At 34.9% G+C, this 24,630-nt stretch overlaps 1 protein-coding gene across 1 annotated transcript in view; it reads left to right on the plus strand.

Moving 5' to 3' along the window:
- CSMD1 (CUB and Sushi multiple domains 1) overlaps positions 1 to 24,630 on the plus strand; it is a 1,182,441-nt gene that overhangs the window by 1,018,311 nt on the left and 139,500 nt on the right. Inside the window, exons 38-42 of the mRNA XM_062571121.1 lie at positions 1,110 to 1,228; positions 8,553 to 8,622; positions 10,795 to 10,911; positions 15,754 to 15,963; positions 22,531 to 22,719. Coding sequence (XP_062427105.1) covers positions 1,110 to 1,228; positions 8,553 to 8,622; positions 10,795 to 10,911; positions 15,754 to 15,963; positions 22,531 to 22,719 — 705 coding nt within the window. The remainder of the gene's footprint in view (positions 1 to 1,109; positions 1,229 to 8,552; positions 8,623 to 10,794; positions 10,912 to 15,753; positions 15,964 to 22,530; positions 22,720 to 24,630) is intronic.

Genomic DNA, 24,630 nt, shown 5'->3' on the forward strand with positions numbered 1-24,630 from the left:
GACTCTGAAATGTCAGATATCAGAGTAAAGCCAAATATCATGTAATTTCTGTACTAAACACTCTTTCAAGTCACATTTGCTGTCATCAGAGGGGTTAGATATCATAAGAAAACAATGAGAGATGTAGCAGTTAGGTTTTTCATACAAGTGAAGTAAAGAACCTAGAATGTTACAGCCAAGAAAGCATTATTTTTCTCTGTTTTTTCACAGAATGTTGTGCTAATAAGTTTGAAAGATCTAGTCTCACGCATTCTAAAAGTAATTTCCATTTTCTTCGTGTGTTTACACATTGTATTCTAATAAAGATATAGCCGATACTGATCTAAAATAACAAAGTTTCAGTAGTAACTTTCTCTAGTTACATGCAGTTGGCAATCTTCAGAAGCTGATAATTCAGGTTGCCAAATTTGGGAGAATGCATCTGAAATTTTGATTACCAGTCACAGAGAGGCTTTGTAAAACTAAGCTTCTGTTTGCCAAGGCCTGACTTAAAAAATATTTAAGAATAGAGACTGTCCTGTCACACTTACGGGAGGATTTAGCTGCAAGTTAAGAGCACTAAGTTTTGATGGCTACAGATGCACTGGATGTTTGAGCCTCTCTATAACTAATAGTTGAGACTGAGTTGTCTAAACATAAGGAATACCCTCAGCCTCCAGCTGTTGGTGAAAAATCTTCTTCCACTTAGCATCAGGAATTTTGCTCTTTTGTTGCTGAAAAGAAGGAACATATATAAAGTTTATTCTCTCTCTTGCTTTCCTTCATCAAAAAAAAAAAAAAAAAAAAAACCACTAATATACTGGAATTACAATGCTGATTGAAGACTATAAAATGACATAGCAAATGTCCTAGCAACATGACATAGTAATTGGTACTGTCACAGTGTGTAATCTTTGGTTTAAATCTTATCATTTGTATTCTGCAGGGCAGTTCTGAAAACTTCTGTACTTTAAACATAATTTCAGTTTAATGATGAAATACATTTTTAATTAATTCTCTGTTAATGAAAAACAGTGCTGTGGAAACAGTTTATTAGAGCAGAGAACATCAATGAAGAGTTGTTGTCCACTTATCTATGCTTTTTCAATCTTTGTGCTTATTTTCCTCAGCTGTAGGCCTTGCTGCCTGTCCAGAACCTGTAATTCCTAGCAATGGGATCAAATCAGGAGATAGATATATGGTGAATGATGTATTGTCATTTCAGTGTGAGCCAGGATATACATTACAGGTATTTCTTTCTTTCTTTCTTTTTTCTTCAAAGTTTACATTGTGGAATAATTGCAACAGACTGATAATAACCTCCCTTCCCCTCCCCAATCCTATTATAATGAGAGTATCAGGTGTGGAAACAGAGATGATTTCATCAGAATCAATGTGAGTACTTCCGCATTATAAAGTTATGAATGTGTGTAGCACATCCAGTCCTCAGTAAATCTGGGCTGGCATGTCTTGTCTCAGAGTAACATACCACTGAGTAGCAATAAATATTAAAATGGACAAAGAAATTTTTTTTTTTTTTTTAAAAAAAACATGATTATAATGTTTTCTATACAAAGTGATTTATGGTCATTGAAACTGTGCTGCTTTCCCAGTTTTTTGAAGTTGTTCATCTAGTTGGAATTTTAATCACAGTGGTAGAAATATATCATAGGAATTCTTATTCTACTCAGAAACTGCAGAATTTCCTAATGCAAATTTTTTTAATGTTAAATCTACTTTTAAAATGATTTAAAGGAAAGAATTATTATAAATTGGTTCATGGATTGGTGAAGTGCACTGAAGTTCACACACTGGTTTAGTTTTGAACGACTGTTTGTAACTTTCACAGCATTATTAATCTAAAACTGTAGATTTTTTTCTCCTCTTATTAATTCCCTTAGTTCATTTATATATATTCCATCACTGATGTGAAGCATTGAAGAAATCTGAGTTCAGAATCTTTTGGGGAATAATAAGTCCCATTCAAGATTCTGTAAAAGCATATTACCATATCGGAGAAGGCAAAATGTCAGAACCTCTGCTCCAAAAAAGCATAATGTACAGGCCTCCCTATCTGTTGTTTTCTGATTCAGTGCTCCCTCAGCATATACAGACTTATTATGTGGTCTCAATATTTCTTATCATTCTCCTAAAACTTGGGCAGGAATCAGAATAATCATCATAGCTCTAGGCTGTCTGTGGAAACATCTGAACATGAAAAGTATATGCAGGTAATTAACAGTTATAGGGTCAAGTCCTTAATACATGTTCTTTACATCTATAACATGATTTATATTCCCAATTTTATCACAAACAGCCTATATCAGAAGTACAAAGAATTCCATATCCATAGCAGAAAAGATTTTGTCTAATTGGAAAAGATTCAAGACTTGGGCACAACAAAGTCTGTTCTACCCATCCTGAGCACATGATTTAATGGTTTGAGGAATGCCTGCAGGCCAACTGATAGTTCGTATATCAACTGCTTAAGCTTTTTCACTTCCCAGCAAAAGAGAAATTAATATTTTTAGGAGAATAATCTAGTTCAGAAACTTTACCTTTTGGTCTTTATTGACTTTGTTTTCCCTGTTTTATCTTGCAATTACATTATCCTTTGTAGATAGCTATAATGTCAGTCAGAAAAATAAGAGACGTACAAGCTTTTACGGCACATTTTTATTATACAGTATTTTGAAGGGACTGTCTGTTATTAAATTCTAACTCCAGGTAGATTCTGACTCTCATTTAAAGAAGGCTAATGCACCACTGTTTTTTTTTCCTTTCTCAAAGTAACATTCAACTAAGTGTATAATGAAATGCTGTACAGATATGTCTATGTTAACAGAGGCAAGGTGAAGGCATGGACACTGGAATTTCTTCATAAGTACTGTTAATTTGTCAGAATGAGACACTGGTGTGGTTTTGGCCTAGGTGAAGCATCTTTAATTATCACAAGCCAGAGACCATTCCTAATAGATATTTTGCATGGAAATACCCTGTATTGGAGATGAATTTGGAACAAACAAATTGAAAAAACATAGGTATACTAAAGAATGTGTTTTGGCCTATACACTAGAGAACCGGTTCAAGCACTGCCACCAGTCCAAATACAGTCAATATGTTCTTATCATTCATTTCTTAGTTTGTTATTATTAATACACACAGGATTAAAGAACACTCTATTTCAATGCAGAATCAATCTGGAAGTAAACATATAATAAATTTCATTATTCAACAATAGATATAACCTAATTTGAAGAGTCATTGGATCAAGTCCTTGGATCAAGTCTATCAGTAGCAAGAAGAGGACTAGGGAAAATGTGGGCCCGCTACTGAATGGGGTGGGGGCCCTGGTGAAAAAGGATACAGAGAAGGCAGAATTACTGAATGCCTTCTTTGCTTCAGGCTTCACTGCTAAGGGCAGCCCTCAGGAATCCTGCAGCCTGGACGTGAGGGAGAAAGTCTGGAGAAGAGAAGACTTTCCTTTGGTTGGGGAGGATAGGATTAGAGACCTTCTGGGCAGGCTAGACATCCACAAATCCATGGGCCTGGATGAGATGCACCCACGGGTACTGAGGGAGCTGGTGGATGTTGTTGCCAGCCCCCTCTCTACCATCTTTGAAAAGGTCCTGGAGAGCTGGAGAGGTGCTTGAGGACTGGAAGAAAGCCAATGTCACTACAGTCTTCAGGAAGGGCAAGAAGGAGGACCCAGGCAACTATAGGCCAGTCAGCCTCACCTCCATCCCTGGAAAGGTGATGGAACAGCTCATTCTGGATGTCATCTCTAAGCATGTAGAGGAGAAGAAGGTGATCAGGAGTAGCCAGCATGGATTCATCAAGCAGAAATCCTGCTTAACCAACCTGATAGCCCTCTATGATGGAATGACTGGCTGGGTAGATGAGGGAAGCGTAATGGATGTTGTGTACCTGGACTTCAGCAAGGCTTTTGACACTGTCTCCCATAACATCCTCCTAGGGAAGCTCAGGAAGTGTGGGTTAGACAAGTGGACAGTGAGGTGGATTGAGAACTGTCTGAAAGGCAGAGCTCAGAGGGTCGTCATCAGTGGCGTGGAGTCCAGTTGGAGGCCTGTGGCTAGTGGTGTCCCCCAGGGCTCAGTCCTGGGTCCCATCCTGTTCAACTTCTTCATCAAAGACCTGGATGAGGGGACAGAGTGCCTCCTCAGCAAGTTTGCTGATGACACCAAGGTGAGAGGAGTGGCTGACACGCCTGAGGGCTGTGCTGCCATTCAGAGAGACCTAGGTAGGCTGGAGAGCTGGGTGGAGAAGAACCTGCTGAGGTTCAAGAAGGGCAAGTGCAGAGTCCTGCATGTAGGGAAAAAGAACCCTAGGCACCAGGACAAGCTGGGAGCTGACCTTCTGGAGAGGAGTTCTGCAGAGCAGGACCTGGGAGTGCTGGTGAATGACAAGCTGACTGTAAGCCAGCAATGTGCCCTTGTGGCCAAGAGGGCCAATGGTCTCCTGGGGTGCATTAGGAAGAGTGTTGCCAGCAGGTGGAGGGAGGTGATCCTGCCCCTCTACTCAGCTCTGGGGAGGCCTCATCTTGAGTCCTGTGTCCAGTTCTGGGCTCCCCACTACAACAGAGACATGGAGCTACTGGAGAGGGTCCCGCATAGGGCTACAAAGACGATCAGAGGGCTGGAGCACCTGCCCTGTGAGGAACGGCTGCGAGAGCTGGGCCTCTTCAGCCTGGGGAAGAGAAGACTGAGGGGGGATCTTATCAATGTGTACAAGTACCTGAAGGGAGGGTGTCAAGGGGACGGGGACAAACTCTTTTCAGTTGTCCCATGTGACAGGACAAGAGGCGATGGGCAGAAATTGAAGCACAGGAAGTTCTGCCTGAACGTGAGGGAGAATTTCTTCCCTGTGAGAGTGCCGGAGCCCTCGCACAGGTTGCCCAGGGAGGTTGTGGAGTCTCCTTCTCTGGAGATACTCAAGACCCGCCTGGATGCCACCCTGTCTACCATGCTGTAGGTGACTCTGCTTGAGCATGGGGGATGGACTAGATGATCTCCAGAGGTCCCTTCCAACCTTACTGATTCTATGATTCTATGAATCTATGAAGTCAAAAGTAATCTCTTTTTAGCTTCTTTGAGAAAGATTCCTATTTGAATATTTGTAGAAAAGCTATGTGGAATTCTTTAGATATTTTTATACATTTCCACAGAATGGTGAAAGATTTGGATCAAATAGTGATGCTGATAGGGCTGTCAGATAATTGCTGTTCATATAGCAGCCAATAGGTGCTTAGTACCTCATTGCTATGATCTAGGCCACTACTTCTGTGCCACTAAGACTGAAATAGATACAAGCAAACACCTGATTATTTGGTAAGCCTATGTCAGTGATCTGATAGAACAAAGGGAGATACTTACCTAATAGTAATTGTTTCTTCTAGAAGTGAAATAGCCATCTAATCTGGCTGATTTCATCTACAAGCTGGCTGTTTAGGCTCCCACTAAAGTCACTAATGGTAGACAGCCACCTCCAAAGGCTGATTCATAATAAAATAGTGCTCAAAGACAGGTATCCTACTCTGAAAGTATTTATCTTTCTTCACTGATTAAAATTCAACAGAAGGTTAACATGTTTATCTAATCTTAAACTGCCAAAGTTTGGTGAGATAAATCATACTTGTACTGACCATAATATTGCATACTTTTCTTTCCCTGCTTTTTCAGCTATGAAACATCTGAAGTTCACATATGAAAAAATGAGGTGATTCCATTTTTCTGACATGGATTAGAAATAGGTGGACTCTCAAAATATAGATACAGTCTCAATAAGTTATTCTGGTCTGTACTCCAAACAGTACAGCTGAAACACTGAGACTGGATGTGCTGGCGATTTGATTGATAACACAGAATATGAATACTCCAGTAGCAGCTAGAATGTGTATATGAAATCTTTTCAAGACATACATTTAAGTTAGCTCTCACTTGATGTTTTAGAACTGTTTTACTTATATTCAAAAGTGTAAATACATAAATACAGTATTACTGTAAAACATGTATTTGTGATGAAGAGAGTTGCACATAAGAAACAGATCTGTGTTAAAGGTAAGCTTTAATACACTGTATATCACTCACAAAACTACAAGGTGTCTTTTACATGTATGCAGTTCTCTTATCTTGTCCTTGGATATGATTACACTTCAGTTATTTTACTTACAGGGATTCTATGATAAAATATTTTCTTAAAATATCATAGTGTATTCTTCCCTAGCTAATAAATGTACCTCTTACCTTTATTTCCATATAAATACAGTTGTAATCCTAACTCTGGAATTTGACTTACTTGTATTAAAAAAAGTCTCATGATCTTCTCTAAGTGTAAAACAACAGGCCTTCAAGATTCAAAAATAAATACAGTTTTAAACCTTTCAAAACACTAATGAATATTTGTATACTATATTGAGTCCACTGTAAGAAATTGTGCGTACACCTATATATTGTATATTACTCAGCAGGACAACTAAAAGTAGCGCCAATTAAAAATGAATAAATAAATAGGTAGATAAAATTTCTATGAGGCAACAGTATGTATGCTATTCAACAGGTATAGATCATCATATCTATATCATCATGCAGATCTAGTTGGGTTTTTTTTTTTCACTCTACCTGCAAATTTACCCTCAGCTTTTTGCAAACATATTCACAACAAGCAATAGTAATCCAGTGTGGATTAGTTTATATTTGTGATTTACCAGAAAACTCATAGAGCTTAAACCACTAGCTGCAGAGGCATAAAAAAGTAATTGCTAACTATAGCATTAAGTGTCTCTCTCCCAAGAGGAGATTTTCAAAGACTAAAATCAAAGTATGCTCTTGTTGGGAAGAGACTTGAAACCAGAGGAATAATTTCATTTTATCTTTTAAAAGATCTTTTATAGGCCATTTTTTTCCTCACTCTGGTAGTTAAATTATGGCTCTCGCCTACCTCCTCACATCAGGGACATGTAATTGTAGAAGACTAGGAAGAGAGGAAAAAAATAAAATAGAGAATATCGCATCAAGTAAATTATTCAAAACCTCATCCATTTTTAATGCAGCTAAGATGACACTTTAGTGACATTTTTGACTGCATGCACATATTCCCTTTAAATTAAAGAATCTTTTTTTTCAAAATTAATGTTTTATTGAATTGCTTAATTGTCAATTTAGAGTATTTTTATAAGAAAATTCCTAAATTATTTTTTCATAATTTTAATGAAAACTGATTTTTTCATCCAAAAAAAAATTTCAGATCACTTCAATTTGTCTTTCAGAAGGTGATTGTCCAAACAAATTGAAGTAAATAATTATTTAAAATACTTGTATTCCATACAATTCTGTGTTATCTTTATTCAAGATAGTATGTGTCATTATTTTTTGTGAACATATCAAATTATATGACAACAATTTTATCAAACAGATTCTCCTTTAATATAGTTTACACAGTCTATCTGATTTTTCTGAGAATTGGATTGCTTTGGACAACTAATACTTAAATAATTCTTCATATTATATTGAAATATGCTACCTTATGACAAATGGGATTCTTAATACATTTGGTGCAAATAAGCAAGATATGTTAAGTGACTTGTGCAACTTTGTACTTTCAAATAGTTAAAACAGGAAATAAACCTTACTCTCAGTCTCATGTCTCAATCTTTATATCAGACTCTTTTCCACTCTGGTGAGCTTAACCGTCTTTGCGTTCCAGCAACAGGATGCATAAACTGAGTTCCTCAACAGTGAAAATTGACAGAAAGGCTTTTGTTTGTGCTGCTCCAAAGTTTTCAGTTTGAGCTGTTATGGGTGCAAGCGAGCTGGCAGCATCTCATGGTAGGTCCAGGGCAGCCACCCTGAAGCACCTGGGAACAGGCTTTGCAGGCTGCAGCCGTGTCATTTGTCTCTTCCAGCAACCACGTGATTCTGCTTGGTTCTTCTGCTATTTCTTTCTTCTTAAAAACAGATGCAATAAATTAAACTTGGCAGCAAAATAAAGAGGTAATTGTACTTTGATAGCAGGCTGCCAAGATGTTGCATCTAGGAAGTGGGTGATGCTGTGAGGGCATGTGAGAATTCAAGGCCTGCTGGTAATTGTGGACGACTGTCTTGGCATGGTCGATGTCCATACCATCTGTACCTAGCAGATGTGGGACAAATTTCTTCCTATGTCTATACCCCTTACTGAGAGCAATGGCTGATTCATTCTAGCTTGCAGCCTGATAGGGAGCTAGTATGTTTTACTGTGGACTAGGACAGCTGCACTAAAACAGTGTGTGAACCAGTTTGACCATTTGAATGCATATACTAAGTTGCCTTTCTTTTGTGACCGTGCTTATATTTAGTCTGAAAATTTGAAGAAATTTTCAGGGTATCAAAGGAAGAGCGTTTTAGAAGATTTATTCAACAGAAAAATAAGATCACAAAAGCTAAAGTATTTGAAAATAGAGGTAATTATAATGCAGTTGCCTAAAATAGAAAAAGACAAATATGATAATCTAGGAGGTTCTTGGTTCTGCTTTCCTGGAAACTCCCATAATCTAATACTTTACCCTTTCCTAACAGGGCCGTTCTCATATTTCTTGTATGCCAGGAACAGTTCGACGCTGGAACTATCCGTCTCCTCTCTGCATTGGTATGAATACTTACTTGTCTTCATTGTGTTGTTCTGAACAGCCATTAGAAGGAATTCCTGGCTTTGTCATACCTGTTACTCCTTCAATTAATTCTGATTCATTCAAAACTTCAGAACCTATGAAATATAGAAGACTTACTTAAAATAACTTGTATTGTTTGTTGTATATACAGTGGATATGATGTTTAAAATAAATTAAAAGTTGTGAGAGTGGTAGAGGAGGAAACATAGATGTTTACTTTATTTACCTTGTCCTGAACACTTGAATCAGGCTGAATAGTCTTCAGAAGGGAGAGGAAGATGATACCTTCCTTTTGCAGCATACTCAGCCTGGAGGACCTGCTGGAGTACAAGGCAGCCTAGGAGACTTCTCAGAGCAGCCTGCAAGGAAGGACAAATCTGAAGCTAGGCCTTCAGGGACAGTGAAATGTAGAATTTTCTGGGGACCCAAAAGAGGCTCATTCTTTTCATCTGAGAAGGGCATTAAAGGTGCTGAACTGGAAAGCAAAACTAAAAGAACTCCTCCTGTAAGCACACAAAGACCTTACCCAGCAGATCTGAGTTTTCCCTGTGTAGATAATAACCTTGTTCCAGTGTATTGTTTCTTGATTAAACATAAATTTAGAAAGTCAAGTTTCTGGTGTCTTTTTACAAGCTCGTTTCAAGAAAAAGAAGCAATAGAAGGGGAGAGAAGGACTGGCCCGCCATAAGGTCTTGCCAGTTCAGCTTTGAAACACACTCTTCAGTGAATCCTTTTAATTTTAATATTTGATCAGCAAAAGCTGTCCTTTTAGCATCATATGTAAGAGGAATTAAAAAGTTTGGGATCATAGCCAGCAATATTAATGTGAAATGGTTTTGAAAGATTCCTTGGAATAGTTAGGCATATATTTATTTTGTATTTTTAACTTCTCCACAAGCAGTTACTTCTACTTAACATGAGGGCGGGGCAGTTCCTTCAAATAAATTTTAGAAATGGGACATTAAGATGAGGAAGTACTCAAAAAGGTTCTTCTTTTTTTTTTAATCTCATGCTTCACTTTGTATATTAAATATAGTTCCTGTTTTCAGACAGTGTACTGGTTGATACTGATATATTTTTCTTTTTAGTTCATGAAATTATACTATCCTGAATGTAAAAATATCCCCAAGAAGACCCTCCTCCCCTTACAATATTGATTTTTCTAGAGATTTAAACATAAATCTGTTATTTTCACTAGATAATGTATCTGACATCTTAGGAATCTACAGATATTTGAGACTTCTGAGAAGCAAAGATATCTGAGATGTTCAAAATCTCTTTCTCAGCTTTGTATTAGTTTTTCCTTCTTTTGATTAAATCTCACATAAGGTCTAACAAATAGATTATTTTCAGTTTTTCTGTTCAGTTATCACAGTTCCTGCTACCAGATCTGACATCATTGTAACAGCTGTCATGTAGCTTCAAAAAGTTAAAATAATGATTCTTAACATAATAAATGTAAATTATAATATCTAAATTGGATTTTTGATGTTAATCTTCCTTCATATTATCATCTTGACCAAGAGTGTAAACCTGGACACTTCTTTACAAGTTGTTTCACATATTTTAAGGATTAGTTTTTATGTGTCATCCTAAATGATGCAACAGACTTTTCACTCTCCAAACACGTGAATTTCTTAAAGAAAAGCATTTCCATAAAGAAAGTATGCCTACAGATTGTGGGCAAATAATACTTCTTTTACAGAGCTAGTCAGTCCTCTTTCTGAATTAAAGAAAGAACTGTTTTTTTTCTTTCTTTTTCTTTCCTGTTCCTGGGCAATTCTTATGCATAATTTCAGCTATACTAGCTAGCTGATCATGGATCAGGGTGAAAATTCAGTTTAATCTCAGATCCGTTCCTCCAGATTTGAAGCCTATCTAAACATAGTGTCAGACATTTTCAACCACAGTTGCCAAACTGAGACAATGGATTGCCCAGTCTATGTGTGCAACTACATCTTTACAGTAAAACCATAATGATTATTGTAGACAAGAGTAAGCTTTCTTCCCTAAATGAAACTCTTTTTTTTTCCCTTTTGTAATTGGTGTCTTTACTGTATCAACTTGCATTAGTCATATATGTCATGTACCAAATATTAAGAATTAGTATTATTAAATCAACGACTCTCTTTCTTTTTCTTTTTTAATAGCTAAATGTGGTGGAACACTGACAAACATGGGTGGTGTGATCCTGAGCCCAGGTTTTCCTGGAAATTATCCTAGTAACTTAGATTGTACATGGAAAATTTTATTGCCTATTGGATATGGTAAGTAAACTTACATTTGAGCAGGAAGTATTTTTAATCACCAGATATATAAATATATAAGAATATTATGGTTTCCAGAATGAAACAGATTTTTATCCAGTGAAATGTACCTTTTACTCCTTGGATCATTATATTCTGTCTTTTGAGTTGGAAATTGTTGGCAATTTTAAAATATGTGTTTGGCAAAGCAAAGTATTGTTTGTAAAACTCAGTCTTTCTCAGAAACTGATTTCAAAGCAATTGAATTCTGCTACATGAGGATGTATCAGATGAAATAGACAATTTAACTTCTAATTTAATTAGATGTCTTCTGTTAATACCCTTTCATGGTCCCTCAAGTGATTTTTTAATAGTATGTTCTATGAAAATAGGCAATACCTAATTTCTAGCACTATGAGTTCACTTAGAAGCATTCTAAGACTTCATTCCAAATCCCAGATAACAGCTGGCAACTTAGATACTTTTTCAGTTTGCCTTACAGCTATTGCCCTACAGAAAATAACTTCAGAGAATTAATAATAATTATACTGAGAAGGTAATCACGGATAATAAGTGATCTATAACACCACATACAAAAAGCTATCTTCTATCATTATCAGAAGCAAAAGGGAAATGATATTTCTTGCTCTGAAAAATAATGCTACATACTGTGAATTCAATGTGCTCAAATAAGAAAATTAATTTTAAAAGATTATTATTCAATTCACTATACTCTTCTCCAGAGCCTGATTTTTCTATGCCTTGCATTTACCTTCATAAAAGGGGTAGTAAGAAGCACTACTTAAAGCAAATATATTATACTAAGTTAATTGATAGACTAGGAAATTCTATTACGTACGTGATTGGCTAATCTTTTTAGTACAGACTACTTTCATTCCAATAACTTGCAGAAGACCTGATACAACAGATCATATCCAAACTGAGAGAAAACCAGTGCAGAAATGTCAGTATCTTTTAGACAGCTGTAAGATTCAAACAGCTATAAGATCCCGAACCACAGGAAGTTCCACCTGAACATGAGGGGGAATTTCTTCCCTATGAGAGTGACAGAGCACTGGCACAGGTTGCCCAGAGAGGTTGTGGAGTCTCCTTCTCTGGAGATACTCAAGGCCCGCCTGGATGCAACCCCATGTAACGTGTTCTAGGTGACCCTGCTTGAGCATGGGGGATGGACTACGTGATCTCCAGAGGTCTCTTCCAACCTCAACCATTCTGTGATTGTGTGATTCCTGGGAGACATGTAACAAGAGGATAAAAAAATATGTACAATGATTTCCAGTCTCATAGACACCTGCATACATGTACAGGGTTTCTAACTGCACATGTTATTGTTCATTGTAAGTAAGACTTACGAGGCAAACATCCTTGGAAAGGTTTAGTTTTATAGAAGAAAAATATGTTCTGTAATACATGATGTAATCTTATGTATATGAGGAACTATAGCAAGATGGAGAAAAATTAATTCAACAGAAGTCCTACTTGGAGCAGATGCCACTCAAAAGTAACTGCTAACATAGCACACTTCATCAGTTTGTACCTTGTAAAACCGATCCACTAGGAATAGCCTTAGCAAACTATAAATCAGATATCTTTGACTACTTTTGGCATTCTGAAGCTACATTTGTGAAAAATATAAATGGTAAGGAACTGTTTAGGAGCCATTTCATCCTAATTAGGTTGTTACAAGACTGTCTTTCAAAACAATCCTTTCTATTTCTCAGAGTCATTCTTCTTCCTTAAACTTTTCCATGTTGACAATGTCTCATGGATTAATTATGGAGGTGTTTTTTTGTATCTTATTACTATCCCTCTCACTTCTCAGAATCCCCCATACCCACCAGAAGCAGTAATTCTGTAACTAGAAAAGGTTATAGTTCTGCTTGGCAAGGAATTTAACAGATAAAGGGTCTTCATACTATTAATTCTTGCTATCAAGAATACGAGGAAAGAATTCTTTTACCTGTAAGTTACTTCTTTTTGCTAAGTTCTTTGTCAAATATCTATGGACAGTTTTAGCTTCTTTTTACCAAGTTTAATCTCACAGAGCACTTTCACTGCAGTATCTTGAATACTGTGTTAATTGCATGGGTATGAACTTGTCTACCAAAGAGTTATTCATTCTACATTCATCCTTTCAAAACAGATACATTAAATCTTTGAAACACATATAAAATATTTCCAAGATTGGATGATGCTTCAGAAAACTACTTGGAAGGGTTTTAATGTGGTACTGAATAAATGTTTAGCACTGTATACAAAAACTAAGACAGCACTCTTGCACATGTGATGACTGATTAAGTTCCAGTGAAATAATTAAACTCACAATGACTTTATCTTTTAATAACTATTCCTTTATTCCTATCTATTCTTCTGATATTTATTAAAACTTTTTAACTGAATGAAGCCCATGCTTTCATTAAATTAGTGCAAGCACACAAGTGTGCTTAAGCAAAGTTCAACAATAAAATTGTGTGGCCTAAATATCTCCCTAAATATAGGGCTGTCTTTGTCATGCAAAACAAATAAAAAAAATACTAATCACCTGAAAGAAGACACCACTGAAAATCCAAAGATTTTAAACAGATACAAAGAGCATGTTTTAGAGTATGAATTTTGATGATTTTGCAATGATTCCAAGTAGCTATTAATTGATTAACATTTGTCAAAAAAAATTAGCTCAGCTTGCAAGTTTCTTTATTTAGAGTCATTGAGATTGGGGCAGGAAGCAGTGCAATTATAATTTGACTGAATAATAATTTATTTTCTTTAGCTATCAGTATCTATACAACTGTATTTATGTAATGATTTAGTGTGGAAACTTTTTAATGGTGTATCAAATTGTCAATTATAGGTAGTATAAACTCAGAGTTAAGGTTTGAGTGATACATACAGTATCTCTTCTAACTAGAATTAATTTATTTGGAAAACCTTTAAAAATGTGCCTATGTTTGTGTTTACAATGTAGTTTAGACAGTTAAAATTTTTAATTTTTAAATTTTTAAAATTTTTAGATATTACTGGTAAATACACTTTATTATTTTTAAATTTTATTTTTAAAATACATAGTTTTCTATTTTGGCTACTTAAAACTAGATATGTAAATTCCTTTTGAGTAACTAAATAAAAATGATTCCATTTTAAAGATATTCTATGGATCATAAAAGACTATATCAGAAAATTAAACTACTTTTATTTAAATATCTAAATATGAATTTTAGACCTGTATACTTATGACAGATTGAACATCTGCTTATCACTTCAGGAAATTAAGCATAGCATTTATTGACTGCTCAGATCCTTAGAATTCCCATACTGTTGCCATCCAGTCTCGGATGGGAATTACAACATGCTCATACTGAGGTCAAGGTATTTGTAAGCTGCTCAGTGACCTACATCTTCTTAAATCCCAAGAGGATTCGAAAATGAGTGACCTTGCACAATTCAGACTAACCAGATAAGACATCATGCAAGGGATAGCTGATGATCAGACTTTGATGTGGATGTCTGTCTGTTGATAGCTTTGGGATTAGTTTTCTTATACAGGAGCTATTTTTTTTTTTTTTTCATATCTGCCACTCTGCCTAGGTCAGAAAAGAGCTAAGTATCCCACGTTCTTACAAGTGGACCTATTTATTTGATAGTTGGTATAGTTTCCTCTGTAAAAAAATTTCCATTTTATATAAATGATTAGATGTCAAACCACAGAGATGACTAAAAGGAGAAACGGAGCAAGAGGGAGTGAATGACTTACTCTGATGATTAATCTATAAGATATTCTGGAAAGAAGAGTATTCCTATACTGCTAAATGTCAGGGAGTAAGTTAAGGCACTGAGCCTTTCATAGCATTTTAATTATTAACTCATTCAGTAAATCTGTTTTACAAAGTCCCAACTAATTCTTGATTTTCTCCCGGAATTTAGGCCATAGCTGTGTGGTTGCGTGTTACTTGATGCTACTTAACTTTAGGACCGGGGGGTTCATCCTGTCCTTCTTTTAATGTTATATATAGACATAATTTGAGAAGCCTGATCTCCAAGCCCATAGTCCACATTAAGCAGAGTCAAGATTTAAAAACAGCTCTTACTCCCCATGGGATGATTCTTGAATTTGAAACTGTTACACACACACACACACACACACACGCACGTTTTATTAAAAAAAAGCCTGTTTCAGCCACCTGATTTCTGTTGAGAGTTTGTGCTAAACAATCTGGAATAAATACCTATCTTCAGTCCAGAGTTTAGCACATCTTACAGGACTCCATACCAAGCAGAATGGCCCCAAAGACACCCTGGATCAACCTGGAGGGAAGAGGGGGCATGTACATACTTTTGGCCAGCAGAACCTGGCCGGGGTGCAGTAGACAGCTGGAGCGAAGCAGGTGAACATCTGCCTCAGAAATGCTGCAGGCTGCTCTGTCAGGAGCACTCCCGAGGCTCCGCGAGGGGCCTGGCCCACCCACAGTATTGCTCTTTTGGCAGCAGCCTGATCCCACTGGGATGCAGCAGGATTTGAGAGCTCCCCCTCTCCTGAGTGTTTCTGCAGGCTGGTGTAGGAGGACTCAGGATCAGGCTGCTGAATTTTGTGAATTCCTTTACTTGGTACTTGTATGTGTAATGGAGGTGTTTATTGGGCATCTACAAATTAGCAGCTGCAACTCTTGCAAAACTTAGCTGCCATTTCTGTAGTTTAAGCCACGCATTTTGAATGATGACTGCAATATATATGTAGTGCCAATAACAATTATTGATTTCATTTTTGATGTGTGCATGCCATAGCATTAAGCAATGTGGTTTATGAGAATTCTGTGTTTAATTCTTCTGTTTTTCTTATGGCTGCAGGTGCACATATTCAGTTTCTGAATTTCTCCACTGAAGCAAATCATGATTTCCTTGAAATTCAGAATGGGCCTTACCACACCAGCTCTATGATTGGCCAGTTCAGTGGACCAGAACTCCCATCACCTCTACTGAGTACCACTCACGAAACGCTTATCCATTTTTACAGTGATCACTCAGAAAATAGGCAAGGATTTAAAATGACATACCAAGGTAAGCAAGAACTAGCACAATAAATTTTCTGTTTCAAAAAAAAAAAATAAAAATTACAAGATAACACCAAAGTATTGTAGATACATAATATTTAACTTTTATGCAACCATTTTAAATCTACAGATTAAAACTTGTAGATATTATTTAATCCATAGGTTGAACTTTTTTATATCTGAAATTGCGTTTGAATTGAAATTCTTACTTTATGTATGTAAAAACCTGAAGCCAACATGAAGTCAATTGCTGAAGATTACGTAGCTGATATCACTTTCCATCCCCTTATGGTGTACTGTTACCAAACAATATTGCTAATATTCACTCCCCGCCTTTCCAAGCTTAAAGCTCTTGGTTATATTTGATGTAATGAATGAGGACTTCAGAATTTGATAGGAGTTATTTTAAATAGTTAAATGAAATTTCTTGATTTTTGATTTGTTATGATCTTTGCAGTCTAGACTTATGTGAAAATAACGGAAAAGGCATCAGGAGTGCATTCTATATCTATATTTCTGAACTACTTTTGTATTTCCAAAATACTTTTTCAGTATTTAATCACCTTTGTGTGATCTATTGTTGTCTTCCTTTCCTGATCTTCGCTGTTTTTTATTTCTACTGATAGCAACAATAAAATGTCATTAATTAGTACCTATTTCTGAAATATTAAATTACTCTTGATCAAAGATGTTAAACCCCTTTGCAGGACCTGAACAGATTAATGAAATGGAATGGCTGACCGAATTCTTGTAGATTACTGGGGAAGGTTAATATCAGTTTATTCTAGACTGCTAAATTAGGTATCCTAGAACCCTGGGGAGGTTGTAGCTCTGATTACCATCAACAGTCAGTTTTTTATTTTATGCTCTGCTGCCTCAGCAGAAACATGTTCATGTTCAAAGCTTTAGCTTTGCAGTTACACTACCTAAGGGGTGGGTGGGCATTTCTTTGTGTTTAAGACTGATTTACTAAATTTATGCGTTACCATTCACTTTTTGTTTTACCCATGGCAAGAGAGGAGTTCATATTGATGACACGTACCACTCTGGAACAATTTTGGTCAATCTTGTCAAACATTGTATTTTATTTATTTGTTGGATTATGTGAAAACTTTAAAAGTCTTTGGTTTTAAAAATAGCAACATTTCAGTTTAATTAAAGTACACTTAAAAATAAAATAAATATTCTACTAATTAAAAAACTAAAGCATTGAAAAAGTGTGTCTGTCTTTTATCCCTGCTGTGATTTTGACCCCTATGAAAAGCAGCAAGCACAAGATGCAACCCAGAAATAACACTTAGAAAACCACTTCTAAATCACATTTGACTAGCAGTTTTGAATTACTGGAAAGCCCCAAATGTGTCTAATTTCAGACTGAGATGCAGGCAGCCTGTGCACCCAGGGCTGAAGAGCAGTGACTGTTGCAGAAGCTTGATTGACAAGCCAAGTTAACCAATTACAGACTCAGAGTATATAGCTCGGATAACTCAATATGTTAGGTCAGAAGAAAAAAAAAAAAAAAAATTATATGGCCTCTGAGGGATCCAGTATAGAATTTAGCCCTCAGAGGTCTAATGATTTGGTCTAGTGATTTTAAATTATCTTTCCCCCCCCCCCCCCTTTTTTTTTCCTTAATCCTTGGTTGTGCTAGGACATTACCTCAGCTTTTTGTTATTTCTGCAACTTCTGCAACATCTTTTTTTTTTTTTTTTTTTTTTTTTCCTCTCTGCTTAGTTTTCCCTTTAGGATTAGGACTTCTTTGAAGAAAGAGGGTAAAGATCATTGTTTGTGTAATCTTTACTGGGGGCATCATGGTTCCTGTGACTAGAACTCAGGAAAAAAGTCCTTAATCTGTTCTGAGCATTCATGTAGCATAAAGTAGAATATAAGGAGAGAATCTCATTCTATTACAGTTGGAGAGAAAAATGTTCTGAGAGAGTAAAGAGAAAAAAAATGTTCTAATGCACTCCTTTTCTTCCTCAAACACACTCAGGCACATACACAAGATGATTTGTACAGGTTAAACCTGATTACCCTTATATAGCAAGAAGATAACTATCATGGGACTTCTGAGTCATAAGAATTCTGGGAAGAAAAAGGGATTTGCTGAAACACTTCAGTATTTCTAAAATGGATTCATGAAATACCTGAAGGGAAAAGTACTAGTGGAAGTGAAATAGTCTTTCGGAGACTAAAAAAAAAAAAAAAAAAAAAAAAGGAAGAAGCAGCAGCAATACTTTTGACTCTAATCCTGAAACAGTTTTTGCATTTGAGAAAATGATGCTCTCTGGTACCTAAAGCCCTAAACTGGGATTCCAGAGACGTGGATTTCATTCTTTACACTGTAGCTATGTGCAGTAAGATAAGGAATATAGGGCAGGACAAAATTATGGGTTTTTATGTAATCTTAATTGTGATCTTTCATATTGCTTGAGTGTTTGCATGCTTAATTCTACACTAATACAATTTTCTGTATAGTAACTATTTCCACACTGAAGTGCCAGCTGTGTGTATGGTACTTGCAAAGAGAGTAAGTCTTAACCCAAGCTTAATCTAACAAAAAAAGCAAATTATAAAACAAAATAGCACAACCAGTTATATTTCTTTTGTGATTTACACTCTCTCCACTGGAAAATATATATTGCACGAAAGCCAAAAGTCAACACTATATCATTTTAAAATTCAAATATTTGACTAATTCCAGTGTTAGAATTAAATCTTTTACATTTCCTTTACATAGTTAGGTTTCATATTGGGTTTTTACTTGAGCTTTTCTGCAATGGAAAATATATCATTTTGTAAAGCTCAGTAACAAAACCAGTCTTTGGGCATGACATTAATAAAAAAAGCTTTGTTTTGTGAGGTATGACATCAGTATTTGTGGGAAATATTTCATAGTGGTGACTGAATAACAAATTGCTCTGTTAAATCAGGTACAATTGGCACATATATCAAAGAACAGAGAATAAAAAAATTGATGTTTATATTAAAACTATAAAACAAATTTCTTGAGTGTCCTGTAAATCATGATATGATAGTCAGATGAATCACCTGACTAACAAGTACTTCTATAATTTATATCTTCTGTATGATTTATAGCAGACATCACTTGCAGAGAGTATCTTCACATTTTCCACCGTTGTTTTTAACTATTCTCTCATCATGTGTAAATGCTTTCACCTCTGACTGATTTATGATCATCTGCTTTAGGCAGAGGCTTTATTTCTAACTTTGAAAATTCTAGTTAATGCTTATGGGGAAATGCATATTCTTCCTTCTTATTGTAAGTTAAATAAGACATACACAGAAACTTTTCAGAGGTAGACATTACTTATCCATTACTAATCCGAAAGGAGTATTCCTTGTTGGATTTTATACAAATTAGAGGTTTAGAGAGATTTTGTTATTATCTTAGGGCTACTTTTGCCTGAGGTATTCTAGTGTTTCATTCTCCTGTAGATCAGTGAGAAGAGGTTTTTTTAAAGCAAATCTTAAATTCAATTCATAAAAACAGAGACTACAGTAAAAAAGATTAAAGTGTAACCCATTAACTATATTGCAACAAATTAACCAATAAGGTGGGGTAGTTTTCATACATGTTTATCTCCTCAAAATTTTGTACAATCAGCTTTTAAAAGTTCCAGTAATTATCGTTGTCATTGTAATTTTGGGGCAATATAATACTGCACCTTGTTTTCAAACTAAACTATAAAATCATCTAATCTTTCCGATATGTCCCCTGAATAGTCATTTGTTGCATTTATTTTAATAATTTACTAAGCAGATTTTTGATATAATTTATTAGTCTTAATATATCCTGTATTCATAAATAATCTCTCTGATAATCTAGCCCATACAAACATGCTGCTAATAATTCATGTTGATAATAATATTATTTTTATTACTGCTGTACTGATAGTGATAGTAGGAGTAATAATAGTATTAAAAAAGAACAGGCTAATAGAAGATTTAGCACAAAACTTTAATGAACCATAAATAAGCAGAATACAGCATTTTATATTTCCTTTCCCATAATAATTAGTGCTATTGAGTGTTTTCTTTCCTTTTTTTGTTATTTGGGGAAAGAGTAATCTGATTTATTAGATAATCTCAATATTTCTGTTATCCACATCTCTTCCTGCTCTGCTACAAATGCTGGATTACGGATTCACTGAATGAATTAGAGAAAAGGAGTAGGCTATTTTTTTCAGAATGAATCTTCTATTCTTGACATAACCTGACTGCAATCAGCAATGCCTGAAAAGACTTAAAAAAAAAAATCACGCTAGTGGCCCTAGTTTAATGAAGCAATTAAGTACAAGCTTCACTTTAAGTAGGTGCTTTAGCACAACTAACTTAAATGTTTAATTAAATCTTACTGAAACCACTTGTTTAAATAATCTAATTGATAACAAGTATGTAGCCATGTGGGGGACGCATGTCCATATTGTTATTATTAGATTTGGAAAAAAGTAACAAAATACGTCATTGAAGAATATGTTCTTCACCATTATTACTGTAATTTTAGGGACAAGTTAATATAAGATACACTTGCATTATTGAACTTGTTTGAACTTTGTTATATTTGACGGTAGTATTCCATAATTGAAAATGCAATATTTGGAGAAAGCAGAGTATTGTTTTCCTCAGTAGTTATTACTTGACAGCAGTTACTTGCCATCTTCTGACTGATTGTTTATCTCACTTATTCTACATAACATTTTTGTAAAACTGTAGGATTCCTTTCTTGATTTCTGTGGAATTCTTTAATAATGTAAATGCTGTAAGGAAATATCTTCAGTATGCAAATGTAGCTTAAATTATCTTTTTATCTGAGTGAATGTTACTAATGAAAGCTCCTGAATTTTCATTGCACTAGTTTGTATCAATTAAATAATTTAATGAATAATATTTTGAGGCCTTTACAAAATTAAATCCAAATATCAAATAGAAGGAATCACTGATCCAATCCTTACATGGAGATATATCTAGAAGGAATTTTTTCCTTGGTAGATGTCTCTCACTTTTTCAGGTCTTTCAAATATCATGTTTTCTGTGACTTCATTAGTTCTATTTCTACTTTTTGGTCAGGTGAACTTTTTTATTTAACATAGATTAATGTATTTCCAAAACGACAATAGGTTGTGAACATTCTGAATTTCCTAAAGTTTTAATGAATGACTGGTATTATTAAATCTTAATAGAATATTTAGTACTGTATTTACAAGTGAAAATATGTAAATGTGAAAACATTTAAACAATTATTGTGGTTAATAGAGAGCTGATTCATTAGTTGAAATTAATATACAATTTAAATGGTGCAGGTAATGAGAAAACTGGATAGTACCAGTCAAATATAACACATCTTAATATTACATATATTTAAATTGTAATTTGAAATGTTTGTGTTGCTGCATAGTGTTTCTGTATATATGGAGTTGCAAAAACTCCATTTTTTTATATTATTTTGCAGTTAAAACCACTCCTAGCAGATAATGTACAGTGTAGTATACAAATTTTATTCAGAAAATGTGTTAATTTGTCTCAAGTTCTTATGCTGCTATTAGTTATATTAATATTCTTGCATATTAATAAAAAAGCAAGACTTGGAAGTTGCACTACAAACATGGTCATTGTATAGATTTTCATATTTCTATAAATATTGTAAACTGCAGGTATTGATGCCAAATTTCATTTTTTAATTTTTTTTTTACCATTTCTTACTTGTAATAAATTGTATTGTTTCTTATATCAAGTAGAAATAAATTCTCTGATAATGCTTTTTTCGGAGAATTGTAGTGGAAAAGTACCAATTAGAATTCTATCAGATTTATTATGAATTTTGCTGTATGCAGCTTTTGGATATAGTGTTGCTGCTTTCAGGGCAAGAGTATTTTTATTTCAGATTTAACATACTAAATTAAAAAATTATATCACAGAACTTAGGTACTAGATTTGAGCCGAGAAATTTATTAAAAAATAAGCACATATTTTATATAATATCCTGATTTGTTATTACTGACCATAAGTCAGACCTAGGTAACCTAACTGTTGATTAGACTGTGTTTGGTAGAAGTTTAAACTAGGTATATAATAACTAGTTGTAATTGGGAAAATAATAATAATAATAGTATTAGTAGTAGTAATAGGCACTTAAAAGAGACAGTGAAATAATTTTAATGTATAGTAATTTTATATATCTTCAGAGCAAATAATGAGATAGACGAAGTGTAGTCACACCAAAGATAAAATGTAGTCAAAGTAGAGGAAAGATGTAGGATGGTAGAAAAACCTCAGCTGCAGGGAAGTGTCAACACAAAATAACTGCTATAGAACATTCCCTTTTCTCCCTCTGCATCCAATGTTTCTTTGTGTTTCTGCTCTGTATGTATGTTATAGACAATAATTTATTCTATTCCAGATTTTGATCTTTCCCTATGTTTTGTTCCAGTGGAGATGGTCTCAGTGATGAAGATGGTTCAAATGAATAATTTATTTCTTATTGACATGTTAATCACTCCGTTATTGGATTTCATCTTTCTAATATTTGCCTATTATTTCTGTTCTCTTCCAGCTTACGAGTTACAGAACTGCCCCGATCCCCCTCCTTTTCTGAATGGGTATATGATCAACTCGGATTACAGCGTGGGTCAGTCCGTATCATTTGAATGCTACCCTGGGTATGTTCTGCGGGGTCAGCCTGTTCTCACATGCCAGCATGGAATCAACAGGAACTGGAACTACCACTTCCCCAGATGTGAAGGTAACTTTCTGGTAGTACCTTTGGTTCAGAACTTACGAAGCTTTCTGGTTTTTTTTTTATGTTTGTGTGCATGTATCTAATTTAGCTTTTGCTAAAGAGTTGGACCTTTATCCTAATCTGTAATTCTCACAGCCAAAGTCAGTATATTATGTGATTTTATAAATCATATTTTATGAATCATGTTCCTTAGCAATATGTTGTTTGTATTACTGTCTGTCAAAGTTTTATTGCTTATGAGTAATGATGATACTGCCAGAAAATGATTTTGACCTGCATGTGAAATTTGTCCTATTTTGACTTTTCTTTTTTTCTGCTTCTTTGGACACTGTCACACATAAATTGCTCCATTTGAAAGCTTTTACTTGGGGGGTTTTCATTTAAAAGACAGAAGCAAAACTGCTGACATTCATTTAGATCTCCAGAGGCTTTGCCAAAGTCTCCTATAGGATGTTAGGAAGAAACCAAGCAATCATTGTGCAAAAACTTTTGTCATAGATAATCAGCTATTTAGGAAGACATAAAATAAATCAAAATTAAAGAAAAATGACTGATTTCAAACATAGCAAGAGGCTAGCGGTGCTACAGTTTTTTATTGTAGGAAGTATGTTTAGTATATTTGTCACTCATGTTGAAAGATACATGAGATCATAGAATCATAGAATCAGTAAGGTTGGAAGGGACCTCTGGAGACCATCTAGTCCAACCTCCCTGCTCAGCAGGGGCACCTAGAGCATGTTACACAGGGTTGCATCCAGGTGGGCCTTAAAGATCTTCAATATTTCTCTTCATAAAATACCCCATAGTTTTTAGGTTAGTCAAAGCTGAGAAGGTTGTGAGGAATTTCAGAGAGATCTACTTGAGCTACAGGAATAAGCCATGGAAAAGATTGAGAGTGGTAAATCATCCTGCTGCAGGACAGGGGCCAGGAAGAGATTTCGCAGTGGGACAACTTAAAGTAATATTTCCTGCTCCGAAATCCTCTGTGCTTTTTTAGGAGATAAGTGAGGTTGAATATTGTAAGAAGCAAACATTAGATTAGATGGGCTAAAGGTCTGATTCGACTTTGTAATTTCTGCCTTGGGAGAACTTAATTCCTGAGAAAAAAACATTTGATTTATTTTCTCATTTTTTTTTTCCTGAGAAGGATATTGTCTTAACAGCTTAACTATAATGCATTGCAGCATGTGCATGCACTTGGGAAGTAAGTGTATACAACTTATTTACTTTGTTGTTTAACTCCAGTATTATTAGAATTGGATAATTGAAATTCTGTTCCATAATAGTTATGCAAATTACCATATATTTCTGAGGAGTCTATGAAATTAAACATACAGAAGCAACACAAAATGCTGCACATTTCTTGGAATGCAAAGGGTTTGCAAGGGAGAAGTGCAGTTTAAAGTAAATATTCTGGCTGAGAGTTCTCACAGGTGCTAATTTTTGTCAAAGCTTGCATTAAAGCATAAAAACAATATAAATCCCCTAATATTATATATATTTAAAAAGATTACTTGTGTTATTGTTATTGGAGTTATTAAGCTGAGAAGAATTAGCTTATGTTAGCCTATGGACGTCTTCTAGCAGTGATACAGTTCTCAAAAAGTGATATCCTTAAATGTGAATTACACAGCAATTCCCTTTCCTTAAAAATATGTTTTAATAAAACCATTTCCATTCTGTTTGTTGAAACAAAAGTAATACTCTAAAATATATACAATATTAAATTTTAATCTACTTTTAACATACTTTAGTTGATTACCAAATACATTCTTTAAAACAACCTCTGCTGTTTTTCTGTTATGATAATTCTATTAGATAATTCTACATCCTAATGAAGGTTACATGCCAGCTAATACTGCCTGTTTGAGCCAACAAAATGGACAGCATAGAAGGAGATTTTGTTTTGATTCC

The sequence above is a fragment of the Rhea pennata genome, chromosome 3, assembly GCF_028389875.1.
Source record: "Rhea pennata isolate bPtePen1 chromosome 3, bPtePen1.pri, whole genome shotgun sequence".
Lineage (NCBI taxonomy): Eukaryota > Metazoa > Chordata > Aves > Rheiformes > Rheidae > Rhea > Rhea pennata.